The sequence below is a fragment of the Scyliorhinus torazame genome, chromosome 10 (assembly GCF_047496885.1).
Source record: "Scyliorhinus torazame isolate Kashiwa2021f chromosome 10, sScyTor2.1, whole genome shotgun sequence".
Taxonomy (NCBI): Eukaryota; Metazoa; Chordata; class Chondrichthyes; order Carcharhiniformes; family Scyliorhinidae; genus Scyliorhinus; species Scyliorhinus torazame.
Genome location: NC_092716.1, coordinates 191,508,227 through 191,523,778, shown reverse-complemented (window position 1 = coordinate 191,523,778; position 15,552 = coordinate 191,508,227). Strand labels below are relative to the sequence as shown.

Sequence of the window (15,552 nt, the reverse complement as noted above, 5' to 3'; positions counted from 1 at the left end):
GGATTGGAAACAAATTCTTAAATTCCAATTTTAAAATAAGTATCATTCATACATTTTTATTTTTTGCTAATAATATATTCAAATACACTTGCGACCTGATAAAAATCCAGGACAGTTAAGATCAATCCCACAGAAAATTTTAAAATCTCAAAATACTTGAATTTACTTTCAAAAAATGAACCAAATACATAAAACGTCATCTTAAATCAGGCAAATTTTTCATTGTCCCGTCTCCCATTAAAATACTGAAAGCTTCACATGTACAGCTTGTGCTGTCAACGACTTGCAAAAATACGAAATAACTCCTGTCTTGTGTTGCTGCTCACTTGCACTATGAGTAATTTTCTATCAGAGCAAAAGTAAACAAAACAGAGTGGTGCACAGCATTTCAGTTTCTTTTCTTTCTCCCTCTAGGCCAGCTTTCTAATTTGCTTTTCATTAGACAGAAAGCGGTTAGTACAAAAAAGCTAGCTGTGTCAGCCAGGCAACAGCCAATGCCCATGAAAGAGCGTGCATACATAGCTACCCCAACATACTGCATAATGAGCATCAATTAATCCTCCTTATTGTGTAGCGAAATGCTGCTGACCTCACACTCAAAAGGAGTTGCGTTTTCTTTTTGTGTATAAATTATTAAAATCCCCTTCTTTTAATATAACTAGTGGAAAGTTTCTGGCACCGTCTTGTGCATGCGTAATAACTGGTGAAGTATCAAAATACGTTGCTACCTTCATCGAGCATGGAATACTATCAGGCTCGAGCCTCAAGTCCTGTTTACAGCTGCAGCATGTGCTCATTCCTCTGAAGCAAGCAAACTGCTTGATTTCAGGTTGATGTTTGAACAATTTACGAGCACCGCATTCTTACTTTTCAGCCTCGCTTATGTGACAAAAAAATTAGTAAACATAAAAAATGCCCAGGGTGGGGATTAAAAAATTTAGGGTGCACCCCCCCCCCCCACCACAGATTCTAGCCTGGTTGCAATGGGAAGGAGTTTAAACAGAACTTTGCTTATTGAGTGGTGGGGGCGCTTGCGAAAGTTGCCCTGTGAGGATTCAGTAGAAATCCCACTTGGGACTGTTGCCATAAACATCTTCAATGCTTCGGCATCTAACCCCCAGTAAGAGGAATAGTGAGAGCATAGAAGTTTTGAGAACAGGAAGAAAAATACTGTTCATCAGAACCATCAAGTCTTGTTAACACGTTTAATGTTTAACCTGTTTTTGGAGTAAATTTCATTTAAACTAAAAAAAATGGTTTTACTGTGTTTTCTTTTTTTTTTTTAAATGCCTCTTCTTGTATTTATTACGTTAGTACTTATTGCTGTGTCCCATTCTTAGCAAAATGGTGAATTAAAATCAGCTGAGCACCAAATACTGGCGGTTAATGTTTTAAAAGTTCCAATTTTAACCTTTGCATAGTTTACATAGTGAGTCATGTAAATCTAGCCAAATAATACTTTTCTAAGCACTCTATAAAATAGGATCCGATTATCGTCATCAACAAAAAGATTCTGCCTTTTAAAAAAAAAAAAGAAATTTAGAGTACCCAATTCTTTTTTTCTCCAATTAAGGGGCAATTTAGCATAGCCAATCCACCTACCCTGCACATCATTTGGGTTGTGGGCGTGAGACCCATGCAAACACAGGGAGAAGGTGCAAACTTCACACGGACAGTGACCTGGAACGGGGATTGAACCCGGGTCCTCAGCGCTGTGAGGCAGCAGTGCTAATCACTGGACCACCGTGCCATCCTAAGATTCTGCCGTTTAACCCTTCACCAGTTTTGGCATTTTGTAACTTTTATTTCCATTCAAGGGTTTTCTTAAAAATAAGAAGCACTTGGGCTTTTGTCCTTAATGCTCTGATGACACAGTGGTTGGGGTGGGAAGGATTCTGACTCTCGCCACAGTACCTAAGTTCTGCTGCAGTATACTTAACCTACATGCACACGGGAATGTAACAGATAGAAGTTACAATTGCCTATTTGATCCTTCTTCATTCCTGCTCTGCCATTCAACAGGAACATGGAAAATGTCTTACCTCAACTCCATCATCCCACACTATCCCAATTATTACTTAATTCCCTTGGTACCCATAAAATTGAATGACCTCATGACCTCCATCTTTCGAGGCATAGAACTTAGTGTGAATTTGACAAGAACTTGAATTTCTGTTGCGTGCTGGTAGGTTTTTACTCAGGGCTGATACAAGATCAGGGGCAGTCTCCGAAGGAAGCTTTCAGGAGTACCATAGCAAAATAATTCCGCCGCCGCCTGAATGTGAGCCCTTATTATCTTTCCCTCACCACATCACATGTCATTAGCACGGATGTAAAAATTGGTGTCAATCCCCTAAGAAGTGTTTGTCAGTGCCACCCAGGTTTCCAGTTCTCATGGCCTCCCCGTCTCTTTGTTTTCTTGTGGGGAAGGAATGATAATCACCAATCACCCCTCATCGTGCAGCTCGTTGGGAACAGAAAGCTCTTCGCAAAAAAATGTTGGCTTATTCATGTCAGCCATCTCATCAAACATCAATGCAAAAATCCAAGTCCTTCACAAGGGCCACAACTGTTGGGAGAGAAGACTGAAATTCACAAAGGCACCTCTTGGAGGAATTGCAAGGCTGAAGTGGTGGGATGTGTGCCTGCTGCAGGGACGGGGTATGGTGGATCAAGTGACCATCAGTTGATGGGGCAAAAAGAAAATTAGAGGCTCTGTGCTTGGCTCACTGTATGTGTGTAAGGCTGTTCTCATCACTTGCCAAGCATCTCTGGCAACGCAGAGGTTGTGCAGGGGGTGGGGGGGGGGTGGGGGGGGGGGGGGGGGGGGAGAAGACAAAAGAGAGAAAACCATTTGGGTCCTTTTCTACCACTAGATGGTGTAATGCGAAAGGCAAATAACCCAGTGCTCCAAAAATTAAATACCTTTCCTAACGAATTTGGATCTTGGCGGGAGGGAATCGGAATAAATAAGGTGCATCTTAGCGCATGTGCATTTTGTTTTAAGGAGCAATCTGTATGGAAAACCTCAGTTTTCCACTGGTTTCCCCATAAGCTGGGTGGTTAAGACAGAACTGATTTTGAGTCGGTCACCAGCTGTCAATCACTCTTGCCAGCATGTTCCTCTCGCTACATTCAAAAAACCAGATGTCTCTCATATTTAACAAGCCCAACAGAGCCAGACCAGCTTGTTATCTGCATCATGCAATTTAAGCATATCTAGTAGGAATTATTTTTTTTAAAATTCTGCTTCTTTTTATTTCTCTCCTCTTTCACCATTTTTAACCCTTTATCGTGCCCATTTACACAGAAGCAAACTACTTGCACCATTACTGGTGTTCTTCTTCCAAGTGTATTTCACGCATCAAATCCTGCCTCAACTGCTTTAGCAAGCGAAACAACCCATTTTACAGAATTAATTTGTCTCAATCTTGCAATACTTTGAAAATTAAAGGTTCACTTAAAATGTGTGCGTGTATGTTACTGACAGAAAATTATTACAACAATCTGTGCTAATGATTGCATTGTCAAAATGCCTCATATAAATTCTTATACTTGTCACAAGAGCCACACATGCAGTTCAAGCAGATTTTAATTATAGGAGCTGGAAGTTCTATCAGTTCGATATTAGATCCACCCCCCCCCCCCCCCCAATGCCACCACCCATTAAGTAAAAACAATCAGTGAAAGATCTAATTGTTTTGATCTACTTTTACATGTGCAAGACATCCAGAAGTGTTAAATTAAAACAGATAGGTGGACAGAGGCATGCAAAACGAAAGACTCAGACGGAGGAAGTGTCAGCAGACAATAAGAGCACTCTCTGTGGAAAATGAAAATAAGTCGGAAGCATAGCAACTGCGAGCCCAAAGCAGACAAGCGCATACCTTTAGCTTGGAATGAATCTCACGAGATTTCCTTCTGGCAAGAACCTGAATGTGACTAGACACCTAAAGGGTAGGGGAAGGGAGGAAAACAAAGAGAAAAAAAGAGCCTGTAACCATGGAAACAAAAGCCCCTTGCAACTAGGCGAGCCAGACGTACCTTTATGGCAGCTTGAATTTCCCGAACTTTCTTCCTTGCTAACACCTGTATGTGACTAGACACCTACACAGTGCAACCCATAAAACAAAAAAAAACACAAAAGGGAAATTAAAGGTGAAACATGTCTTCGGTCTGTGGTCGTTGGCTTTTTTTTGGAAAACATTATTTGTTCCTTTTTAACGAGCTTAGCACTTAAAAGAGGTAATTGCATTCCCAGCAGGCAGCTATACACCAGTGCAGCACCTAGTGTCATCACTTCAGAAACCTTCTTGCAGAAAAGACCTGCAGCTCCTCTGTGTGCGTATACATTTTCTTTTTGAAAATCGCAAAATGACAGGTTAAAATCAGAGGGCTAGAAACACCTTCCTGCCTCCGACACCATTGCCATCAATTAATCAGTTTGGAATGTAAACTTTCAGAGTGAGTAATGCAGAATATCATGCAGGGATTAAAAATAAATAAAACCACAGCTTGTCAGCAGACCAGATTTCAATGAGAAAAATAGGAGGCATACTATCAGGTTCAATAAGGCTGCAAATTGTGCAATGAAACAAGAAAAAGGCATGCAAATTCTGAAATCAAGACCTGTCTTAAGCTGCTTGTATAGAATCGAAATGAAGCAGTTCCCAATCAATTAATTGATGCAATGTGAGTTAGTTTATAAAAGTATAATTCTAATCCAAGTACTCAGTCTTAAATAGAAACTCGAGAATGATCTGCAGCAATCCTGAATGGTACCGAGACTCCGCAAAGGGCGGAAGGCAGTGCCACACTAGACTAATTCCCAGTATACAGCATCTTAGTCGTCAAGACAGGCTTAAAGAGTTGTGACTCTACACATCAGAGAGCTGCAGACTTAGAGGCAATCTGATTGAGGTTAATGAGATGCTGAATTATAGAATCATAGATTGGTTACAGCACAAAAGGGGCCATTCAGTCCTTCATGTCTGTGCTGGTCTCTGCAAGAGCAAATCAGCATGTCCACTCCCCTGGCCTTTTCCTCATAGTCTCACAAATGTATTCTCTTCAGTTAATTGACCCAGCATCTTAAATCGGTGCCCTCAGATTCTAGATCTCTCTCCAATGAGAATAGCCTCCCTCCAGCTACTCTGCAGACACTCATTAACTTTGAAAAAGTGTACAAAATCTGTTCTCAACTTTCTCTTCTCTGAAGAGAACAGCCCAAGTTTCTCCAATCTATACTCATAATTGAAGCCTCTCATCCTTGGGACAATTCTCTTAAATATTTTCTGCACCCTCTACAATGCCTTCATATCCTTCTTAAAGTGTGGTGCCCAGAATTGGTTGCAATACTGCACTTCAGTTGTTGAGGTTGATCCAGTACTTTATAAAGTTTTCTCTGAACTTTCTTGCTTCTGAACTCTCTGCCTCTATTATAAAGCCCACGATTCTTTATTAACTGTTACCGCAATGGGGTGGCATGGTGGTCAGCACTGCTGCCTCAGGACACTGAGGATCCTGGATTCGTTCCTGGCCCTGGGTCACTGCCCATGTGGAGTTTGCACATTCTCCCAGTGTCTGTGTGAGTCTCACCCCCACAACCCAAAGATGTGCAGGGTAGGTGGATTGGCCACGCTAAATTGCCCCTTAATTGGAAAAATCTTTTTTTTAAACTGTTACCTCGAAAAGTTCTACCACCTTGGGTTCACATAAATCCCATTCCCTCTGCTCCTGCATATCATTAATTTAAACATTTATTTTATATTGTTTTTCCTGATTCTTCCTATAAAATACACTTCTCTGCATTAAATGTCATCTGCCTTATCTTTGTTCATGCCTGTTTACATGCTCTTAAAGTCTATCACGATCTTCTTCACAGTTCACAATACCTGTGAATACTTTTTGGGTGAACTATAATGTGAATTTATCATGAGATAAGGAGGTTATTAATATTGCGTGGCACGCTCTGGATAGGCCAGAGGCTCTTTATCTGTTCCGTGATTGTTCATATAAAACTGATGCAGAACCAAAGTGCAGGGACCTAGAAGATAAAACATTTGCATTCAAATGATCTACCAAAGGCAGGGTAGTTCAAATTTACCAATCGTCAATGTCATTGGTAAAGATTTCGATGGGGTTAACATAATGGGATTTACTTACTAATAAAGGACTGAATTGTGACTAGGGCCTGATCAATGGGGAAATATTCAATGTGAATAAGTATTAATTGCAATGTCACAAATTACAAATGGAGTCCTGAGACACAATTGATTTGATTTGATTTTCTACTGATCCAAATTTTAAGATGATCAATTATCCAATTCAACGATTCTAAAGGACATTTCCATCCTCAACTCATTTTTAAATCAGTTTATCTGTACTAAACCTTTAAAAAGTGATGAGAGCAAGACAAAGTTTCAGCACTGGATTACATAGCGATAGGAGGAGGCCATTCAGTCCCTTCAGCTTGTTCTGCCACTCAATGTGGCAGATCAGTACTCATCTGTACCTCAGGTCCATTTACCCAACTTAATGCCATATATACCTTACTTAATAAAAATCTATCAATCCCAGTCTTGAGCAGTTAATCTCAAATTAGAAGCAAAAATCTGTATTTCAGTGCATAAAATAGACTTCTGGATAGAAGATGACAATGTTGGAATCATTGAAGGGCTAATTAAACACCGCATTCTAGGGTGGTTAAGATGGCCCCTTTGTGTTGAATCTCAGTCCTTCACTTTGGAGTTTCCCTGGGATGAAGAAAATATTTAAAATAATTCTTATAATGACAGGGCTACTGAACACTTTATTCGAGGAGCATGCTTGTCAGCATATTTTGCCAAATATTCCAAAAATTAAATGGAGTGCGCGCACACACAGACGCAAAAAAACACACACAGACATGCACACACACCTGCCTCTGTATACCTGCCTTTGCCCTATATCTGTTAATTCATGTGATTAATACAAATCTATAAACCTCAGATATAAAATTAATACTTGACCCAGCAGCAACTGCTGTTTACAGGAGAGAGTTCCAAACTCTGAACACCTTTTGCATGTAGAAGTGTTTCCCAATTTGAAACCTGAAAGCTTTGGTTCTGAATTTTAGACCATGTTCCCTTGTCCTAGACTCCCCAATCAGTAGAAATAGTTTATCTCCATGCACTCTATCCATTCTCCTCTTCCTCATCACTTCAGGTGCCCCCCCCCACCCTTTTTCTAAACCATGACATGTGTATTCCCACTTGGTAACTGTGTACCAGTATATTCAAATTCAAAAAACACACACATATTTTAGTTGCTTCAATGTTCATTTAAAAATCAGAGCTGCTAATTCCTGAAACTACTAATGAATAATTGACAAAATGTTCAAGGATAATAGCAACGAACAGTTTGTTTTTGTGAATGTAACTGCAGTGATGACAGCAAAGTACAAAATTAAACAGAGCAAGCTTGTGGCATACAACAACTCAATGGAGCCAACTCGGCCAACACGAGTGACACCTACCCCAATAGTCTCCAACATGCACATAAGCCCAACGATCTATTTTACCTGCTTCCTAGTTCGTGTCTTCCCTGTCCTTAACTTGATGTACCTGGCTATCAATTCATTCCGACCTGCAGAAAGACAAGCGTACCCAATTAGAACTACAAATCTTTGCAAAAGAAAGGTGACTTTCATTCCACAAATGTAAAGAAAGTTTTGTTAGTTTATTTGCTCAGTCATCGAGTACAATCAAGTCAGAACTCAATGGATTTTCCGGTATTAAGCGAATCAAGAGATATAGGTGCAGTTGACGTTGAAGATGAGCCATGATCTTGTTGAACAGCAGAGCAGATGAGAGGGGGGTTAAAATGGCCTGCTCCTATTCCTTTTATTATGATGCATTATATATGCACACTCTTCATAGCGATAGAGCTGTTGGAATTAAATGTGGCAAACAGATTTAATCTGGAGCTGAAAAAGAAATTTGTTATATATTCCAGCACAGAATACCTAACTGAGCATTACACAGAATTTTACATCACAGAAACAGGTAATTTCATAGATCATAAAATTTACAGAAGGAGGCCATTCGGCCCATCGAGTCTGCACCAGCTCTTGGAAAGAGCACCCTACCCAAGGTCCACACCTCCACCCTATCCCCATAACCCAGTAACCCCACCCAACACTAAGAGCGATTTTGGACACGAAGGGCAATTTAGCATGGCCAATCCACCTAACCTGCACATCTTTGGACTGTGGGAGGAAACCGGAGCACCCGGAGGAAACCCACGCACACACGGGGAGAATGTGCAGACTCCGCACAGACAGTGACCCAAGCCGGGAATCAAACCTGGGACCCTGGAGCTGTGAAGCAATTGTGCTATCCACAATGCTACCGTGCTGCCCTAATTTGGTCCAACCGGTCCACGTCAGTGTGTAGCATCATACAAGCCTTCTCCCATCCCTAACTTCATCTGACCACATTGATACACCTTTCTATTCTCCTCGTGCATATTTAACTTCTACTTAAAATGCATCCACACAAACGGATACTTGCTTTTATTTGGTTTTAAATTTACTGATCGGGGGGGGGGGGGGGAAATACAGGCAAAGATTTCTGAGTGGGAGGGGAAGAAAGCACACATTTCAAATAATTTTACAGAAGGGAATTGTGTTGATCGGTTGTAACTTATGTATTTCCCCCACGAAGCAGAATCAGATGCATATTTATACAATAAAGTACTCAAAATAAAACTTCCAACAATGTCCGAAGCATTGGCGCTGCAATAAAACCAATAATGTGGGATTTATGTCGCATTCCTTGTGACCTCAGAATGTCCTAAAGCGGTTGGGGATTAAGGCTGCTGCAAATCCAGAATCTCAGCGTGAACTTATTCTCGTGCTTTGTTCCGAAACCCACTGTAACCACTTTGCAATATCATAGAATAATACAGTAAGAAGTCTTACAACACCAGGTTAAAGTCCAACAGGTTTTTTTATATCACTAGCTTTCGGAGCGCTGCTCCTTCCTCAGGTGAGGAAGGAGCAGCGCTCCGAAAGCTAGTGATATCGAAACAAACCTGTTGGACTTTAACCTGGTGTTGTAAGACTTCTGACTGTGCTCACCCCAGTCCAACGTCGGCATCTCCACATCATAGAATAATACAGCACACAAGCTAATCATTTGGCCCATCATTCCTGTGCGAGCTCTTTGAAAGAGCTACCCAATGGATCTCACTCCCTATATTCTTTCCCTGAAGTCCTGCAAATGTTGTTTCCTTTCTGATATCTATATCGTGCTCAATTTGGAAACCTGCTTCAACCACACTTACAGGCTTGTGCGTTTCAAATTGTAACAACTCAATTCCTCCAGTCTCTGTTGCCGCTACAGTTACACTGAGTGTAACTCAGGAAGGGAAATTTCTAGGCCGCAACTAAGGATTAATGAAAGAAGGGAATTTAATAATCTGTCGTAAAGGAGCTTGGATTTCAGGTTCAGGATAATGTGATGCTTTGGACTGAGCCTGAATCGGTGAGCCACAATTCACTGAATTTAGGCCACAGTAAACATCTCAAGGCATTTCACAGAAGGGACTCTCAAACAGAATCTGACACTGAACCAAATTATTAAGTCAGATGAGCATAGATTTGTCCAAAGCAGGTATTAAGGAATGTCTTCAGGAAAGAGAGTCACAAGTTATGGGGGGAGAATTCCAGAGCATAAAGGCCAGGCACCTGACAGCAGGGCTGTCTTTAGTGGAGTATTTAAAACTGGGGATGTTCAGAACTGGAGACAGGCCAATATCTCATGAGTTGTGGGGCCGGAGGAGAAGACAAGGTAGGGATGGGCAAGGCCACGGAGGGATTTGAAAACCATGTTGGGATTTTTAAGATAGAGAGTTGTCGAATTGCAAACCAGTGCAAGTAACACTGAATCAGATTTTATACAAGTAATGGCAGGCTTTGTTGTAAGCCAACGATATAGTTCAGGTTCTGTATCTTCCCTCCTACCATTCTGTATTTTCTCCAGTTGAGGGCAGGCTTGGGACTGACTTCAAGTCTCCAGTGACACTGCCCTCCAGTGGGCCACTTGGGAGGTGCATGAGCATAAACCGGGGGATTCTCCCTGATTGTTCCTCTTTGCAATGGGGTTTTGTAGTTGGGGGGGGGGGGGGGGGGGGGTGCTGTTAGCAATTAGAACATGGACCATGCTGGTCACTGCACTAGGTGGCAGTACTCTACCTGTTACCATTGAGTTTGCAGACAATAATAGAGGCCTTTAAATGCCCTATCACAGTCATTCCAAACAATCTAATCCATGGTAACATGTAACTGATCTACAAAGCCCAAATATTTAACTGAGTAACCCTCGCCCCCCACCCACCACTCTTTTTCACTCTTGCCTCCACCCTCCCAAATACTGTAAATTATTTACTTGCTGCATAACAAAATGGAAGCATATTAAAAAGGAACCACTTGGATTACTGAAACACAAGTACCAGCCGAACAACCGAAAGCCAAATTCCTGGAAGCATTATTCCTACGTTATATCTTTGGCTGAGTTTGAGAAAAAAGCTTTCAAGTGCCTGAGCTGTGAGCTCAGTTGGCAGAATTTATGCTTCTGAGTTATTACTTTGTGCCCTGAAGTCTCTCATAATCCAGGCTGACACCCCTAGAGATATACTGAGGAGTGCTACACTGTCAGAGATGCTGGGTAGCGTTTTAGTAATTGGATGGTCGGCCTGTAATCAGAAGCAAACGTGTTTTGCGGCACACATGGGTAGCTACTAGCAGGACGTTCCCCTGAATTTTAAGGTCGCAGCCAATTAAATAGCTGCCAGCCGAAACAGTGGGCAGGCAGCTCAGTAGCACCTCCAGGAGCTGTGGCCACTGCTGAGGCAGGCTGGAGGCCTGCTGCCTTTAACAGGTAGGGAAAGATCAAAAACTTCAGAGGAGGCAAGAACTGGAGGGTGAATCCCCTCCAGGGAAATCTCTGGGGCCACATGATTTATTTGTCTCCTCTACCTGCAGATTGCACTTTGCTTTAAAAACCTGCTCCACCAGGGCAGCACGGTGGCGCAGTGGGTTAGCCCTGTTGCCTCACGGCGTCGAGGTCCCAGGTTTGATCCCAGCTCTGGGTCACTGTCCATGTGGAGTTTGCACATTCTCCCCGTGTTTGCGTGGGTTTCGCCCCCACAACCCAAAAGATGTGCAGGGTAGGTGGATTGGCCACGCTAAATTGCCGCTTAATTGGAAAAAATGAATTGGGTACTCTAAATTATTTTTTAAACCTGCTCCGCCCACACGGGCAGCACGGTAGCCTTGTGGATAGCACAATTGCTTCACAGCTCCAGGGTCCCAGGTTCGATTCCGGCTTGGGTCACTGTCTGTGCGGAGTCTGCACATCCTCCCTGTGTGCGCGTGGGTTTCCTCCGGGTGCTCCGGTTTCCTCCCACAGTCCAAAGATGTGCAAGTTGGGTGGATTGGCCATGATAAATTGCCCTTAGTGTCCAAAATTGCCCTTAAGTGTTGGGTGGGATTACTGGGTTATGGGGATAGGGTGGAGGTGTTGACCTTGGTAGGGTGCTCTTTCCAAGAGCCGGTGCAGACTCGATGGGCCGAATGGCCTCCTTCTGCACTGTAAATTCTATGATATCTATGATATACCTACCCTAGGTTATTGCTGGGCCACCTCCCTCCATTTCACTTGTGGCCTGCTCACGTGCCAGAGGGTAAATTTGCCAACGGGACAGTAAAATGCAGCTTAATAGGAGTTTTACATATGCAAATTGGCTGCCCACGTCCGTGGGGTGGGCAATTTTGGTCACATCAAAAAAATGCCCCGATGGCAGTACGTAGTCAGGAAGCTGATTCAACATCGCTCCCTGTGACTTCACTGGCCCTCCAACCTCCTGAGCGTTATGGAGCGGCCTTAAATTTCAGCCTCTCACCTTTTGGACCTGGGATTCATGTTGCATTACATTTATCCCCCACCATCTGGCCTGCGAAATCTTTCTATATATTTGTTTCTGGAACGTACCTCTTCATTCACCTGAGGAAGGAGCAGCGCTCCGAAAGCTAGTGACATCGAAATAAACCTGGTGGACTTTAACCTGGTGTTGTAAGACTTCGTACTTTTGGATGAAATCATTCTGCCTCTTACAGGGGTATGAGGGTTTATGGCCCTGGGAAATTTCCTGGGGTCAAAGCCCAATATTCCTCTCCGAGTCAACACCACCACATTCAGCTGTGTGACCTTGCTGTGTAAAGCTTCCCCTCCACACATCCCTGCCCCGTTTAAACCAGGCAACATTGACACCACTTGTTTCCAACCCTTCAACTCAATATGTTCCAATGGAAGTGGATTGAGGCAACTTGGTGAGGGAGAGAAGCATAGTGGGAAATAAAGGAAGGAACAAAATTGTATTTCTGCAGAATTTCCGACAACCCAAGGATGCCCTTTATCACTTTACAGCAAATAAACTACGTATGAAGTGTAGTCACTGTTGTAAAGCATTTGAACGTGGCAACCAATTTGTGTACAGCAAGATCCCACAGCCTCACAATAAATATTGGGCAAGAACTCTACTGGCTCTTTGAAACAGTACATGTAGGATCTTTTACATCCGCCTGAGTGGGCGGACAGGGTTTTGGTTTATCACCTTGTGTGAAAGACAGTAGGCCCGACAGTGCAGCACTTCGTCAGTACTGCTATTTAAGTGTCAGCTTGGAGTATGTACTCAGGACTCTGGAACAGGACTGTGAACCTGTGACCTGTTTCAGAGATGAGCATCCATTGACCGACAACTGTAAATTTGATTAAAGTTACTTCTTGTCTGTCAACCAATACGTAACTAATGCTTCCATCCTGATTCAGTTGGTGTCATTCATTTAGTAACAAATGTGGAAGTCATGCATGAAATTTCATAAATTAGAGATTTTTTTTAGAAAAGGTTGAACAGGAAGCAAAGATTTTACTAAAAACTTATTACTTTTTGTTCATTTTATTTTCTTACTCTGATGAAGCAACGGTTTAAAGTCCAGTTAAAATGAAAGGCTCTGCAATTGGGGCTGGATGCCCTTTTATACAGCCTACAGTTAAAAGAAAGGTCTGGCATTCATATAATTGAGTACATGGGTCAGGAATAACCTCGTGATAAAATAATGCATCAACCCAATGTCAGTCGAGCAACGTAGCATAGTTTTAGGTTTAAATGAGAAATAGGCACCAAATTAGGGCAATGTGCTTCATTGGCGTGGAAATTTCTGTCAACCTTGTAGGAACCTTCAATGTCCATACTATAAGTGGATGAAAGACCACTTGCAATCAAAGTCCAACTGCTGTTTTGCGGGAGCGGAAAGGAGAGCTGTGCGTCATTCCCACCACCCAGATGCCCATTTCTCCAGGCAAAGGGAGAAAAGGAAGTTGCAGCAGCCCGTGAGTGTAAATCTCACATCATCAGCTAGAGGTGAAGGGGTGGGCAGGTGTTTGAGAATTGTGTCATCTTGGGCTACAAGGGGTGAGAGTCAGAGACTGCCAGTGTGAAATTAGAAGGGAAGGAGATGCAGGGAGGAGTGAAAAGCATTAGCGTGAACTGGCAGGAGAAAACCACTGTCTGTGCGAGGTGGTTGGTGCAAGGAATGAGGGGAAAGGTGTTGTGAAGAGCAGCTGTTCAGGGAAAAGTGGTGTCAATGTCAACTGGTTAGGGTGGGCGGGGAGCTTGGAGGTGAAATTGAAATGAATGTCTGCATCAATCCCAAGGGGTGAGGAATGCAAACTCCTAAGGTACTTCACAGAGCATTATTGGACAATATTAGGAAAGAGGACCTAAAAGCTTGGTCAAAGAGGGCAGAGAAAAGTGGAGATGTTTACAGAGGTAATTCCTGAACTTAGGGTCCAGGCAGCTGAAGCTCTGCTACCAGGAGTGAAGGAAATCGCAAACGTGCGAGGGATTGGAGGAGTGCCTCGATCTCAGGGAGTTGTACCTGCAGTTCAATTTATAAACCAGCCTATACCCACTCTCCTCCACGTCACTGACCTCTATTCAGGGCTGGTTGCCATCCTTTCCCCATCCTCAATAGTTGTCATGTGTGGCTCAAGTCCAATCACTTCAGGCAGAGGTTTTTAAAATGACCTAGGGCTGGAACATTTGTAAGCACCTTCCAGCATGCACAGCTTCCTAAACGGAGATTAAACTTCCTACTGACTTCAGATTTGTTTAAACGTCATTTAGAGAAGATGTTTCCACTGTGGAGACGACAAGAACCGGGGGCCACAAATATAAGATGGTCATTAAAAATTCCAACTGAGAGTTTAAGAGAAACTCCAGAGAATGGCGCAATATGGAACTCACGACCACAGGAAGTGGCTGAGACAAAAAGCAAAGTTACATTCAAGAGAAATCTAAACAAATACATGAAGAAGAAAAGAATAGGGGGATAATCTGGTCCTGTCAGATGAACATAGAACATAGAACAATACAGCGCAGTACAGGCCCTTCGGCCCACGATGTTGCACCGAAACAAAAGCCATCTAACCTACACTATGCCATTATCATCCATATGTTTATCCAATAAACTTTTAAATGCCCTCAATGTTGGCGAGTTCACTACTGTAGCAGGTAGGGCATTCCACGGCCTCACTACTCTTTGCGTAAAGAACCTACCTCTGACCTCTGTCCTATATCTATTACCCCTCAGTTTAAAGCTATGTCCCCTCGTGCCAGCCATATCCATCCGCGGGAGAAGGCTCTCACTGTCCACCCTATCCAACCCCCTGATCATTTTGTATGCCTCTATTAAGTCTCCTCTTAACCTTCTTCTCTCCAACGAAAACAACCTCAAGTCCATCAGCCTTTCCTCATAAGATTTTCCCTCCATACCAGGCAACATCCTGGTAAATCTCCTCTGCACCCGCTCCAAAGCCTCCACGTCCTTCCTATAATGCGGTGACCAGAACTGTACGCAATACTCCAAATGCGGCCGTACCAGAGTTCTGTACAGCTGCAACATGATCTCCCGACTCCGGAACTCAATCCCTCTACCAATAAAGGCCAACACTCCATAGGCCTTCTTCACAACCCTATCAACCTGGGTGGCAACTTTCAGGGATCTATGTACATGGACACCTAGATCCCTCTGCTCATCCACACTTTCAAGAACTTTACCATTAGCCAAATATTCCGCATTCCTGTTATTCCTTCCAAAGTGAATCACCTCACACTTCTCTACATTAAACTCCATTTGCCACCTCTCAGCCCTGCTCTGCAGCTTATCTATATCCCTCTGTAACCTGCTACATCCTTCCACACTATCGACAACACCACCGACTTTAGTATCGTCTGCAAATTTACTCACCCACCCTTCTGCGCCTTCCTCTAGGTCATTGATAAAAATGACAAACAGCAACGGCCCCAGAACAGATCCTTGTGGTACTCCACTTGTGACTGTACTCCATTCTGAACATTTCCCATCAACCATCACCCTCTGTCTTCTTTCAGCTAGCCAATTTCTGATCCACATCTCTAAATCACCCTCAATCCCCAGCCTCCGTATTT

General features: G+C 43.0%; 1 protein-coding gene across 3 annotated transcripts in view; it reads right to left on the bottom strand.

Annotated features, from left to right (window-relative positions):
• The window catches only part of tead1a (TEA domain family member 1a), a 356,877-nt gene that overhangs the window by 88,003 nt on the left and 253,322 nt on the right, over nucleotides 1–15,552 (bottom strand). For 2 of the 3 annotated variants that reach the window (XM_072466177.1, XM_072466179.1), the window contains exons 4-5: nucleotides 7,562–7,626; nucleotides 3,888–3,950 (exon numbers count right to left, since the gene is read on the bottom strand). In XM_072466177.1, the coding sequence (XP_072322278.1) occupies nucleotides 3,888–3,950; nucleotides 7,562–7,626 (128 nt within the window). Of the gene's footprint in view, nucleotides 1–3,887; nucleotides 3,951–4,044; nucleotides 4,108–7,561; nucleotides 7,627–15,552 lie in introns of all 3 variants that reach the window. The other variant, XM_072466178.1, reaches the window with a different exon arrangement.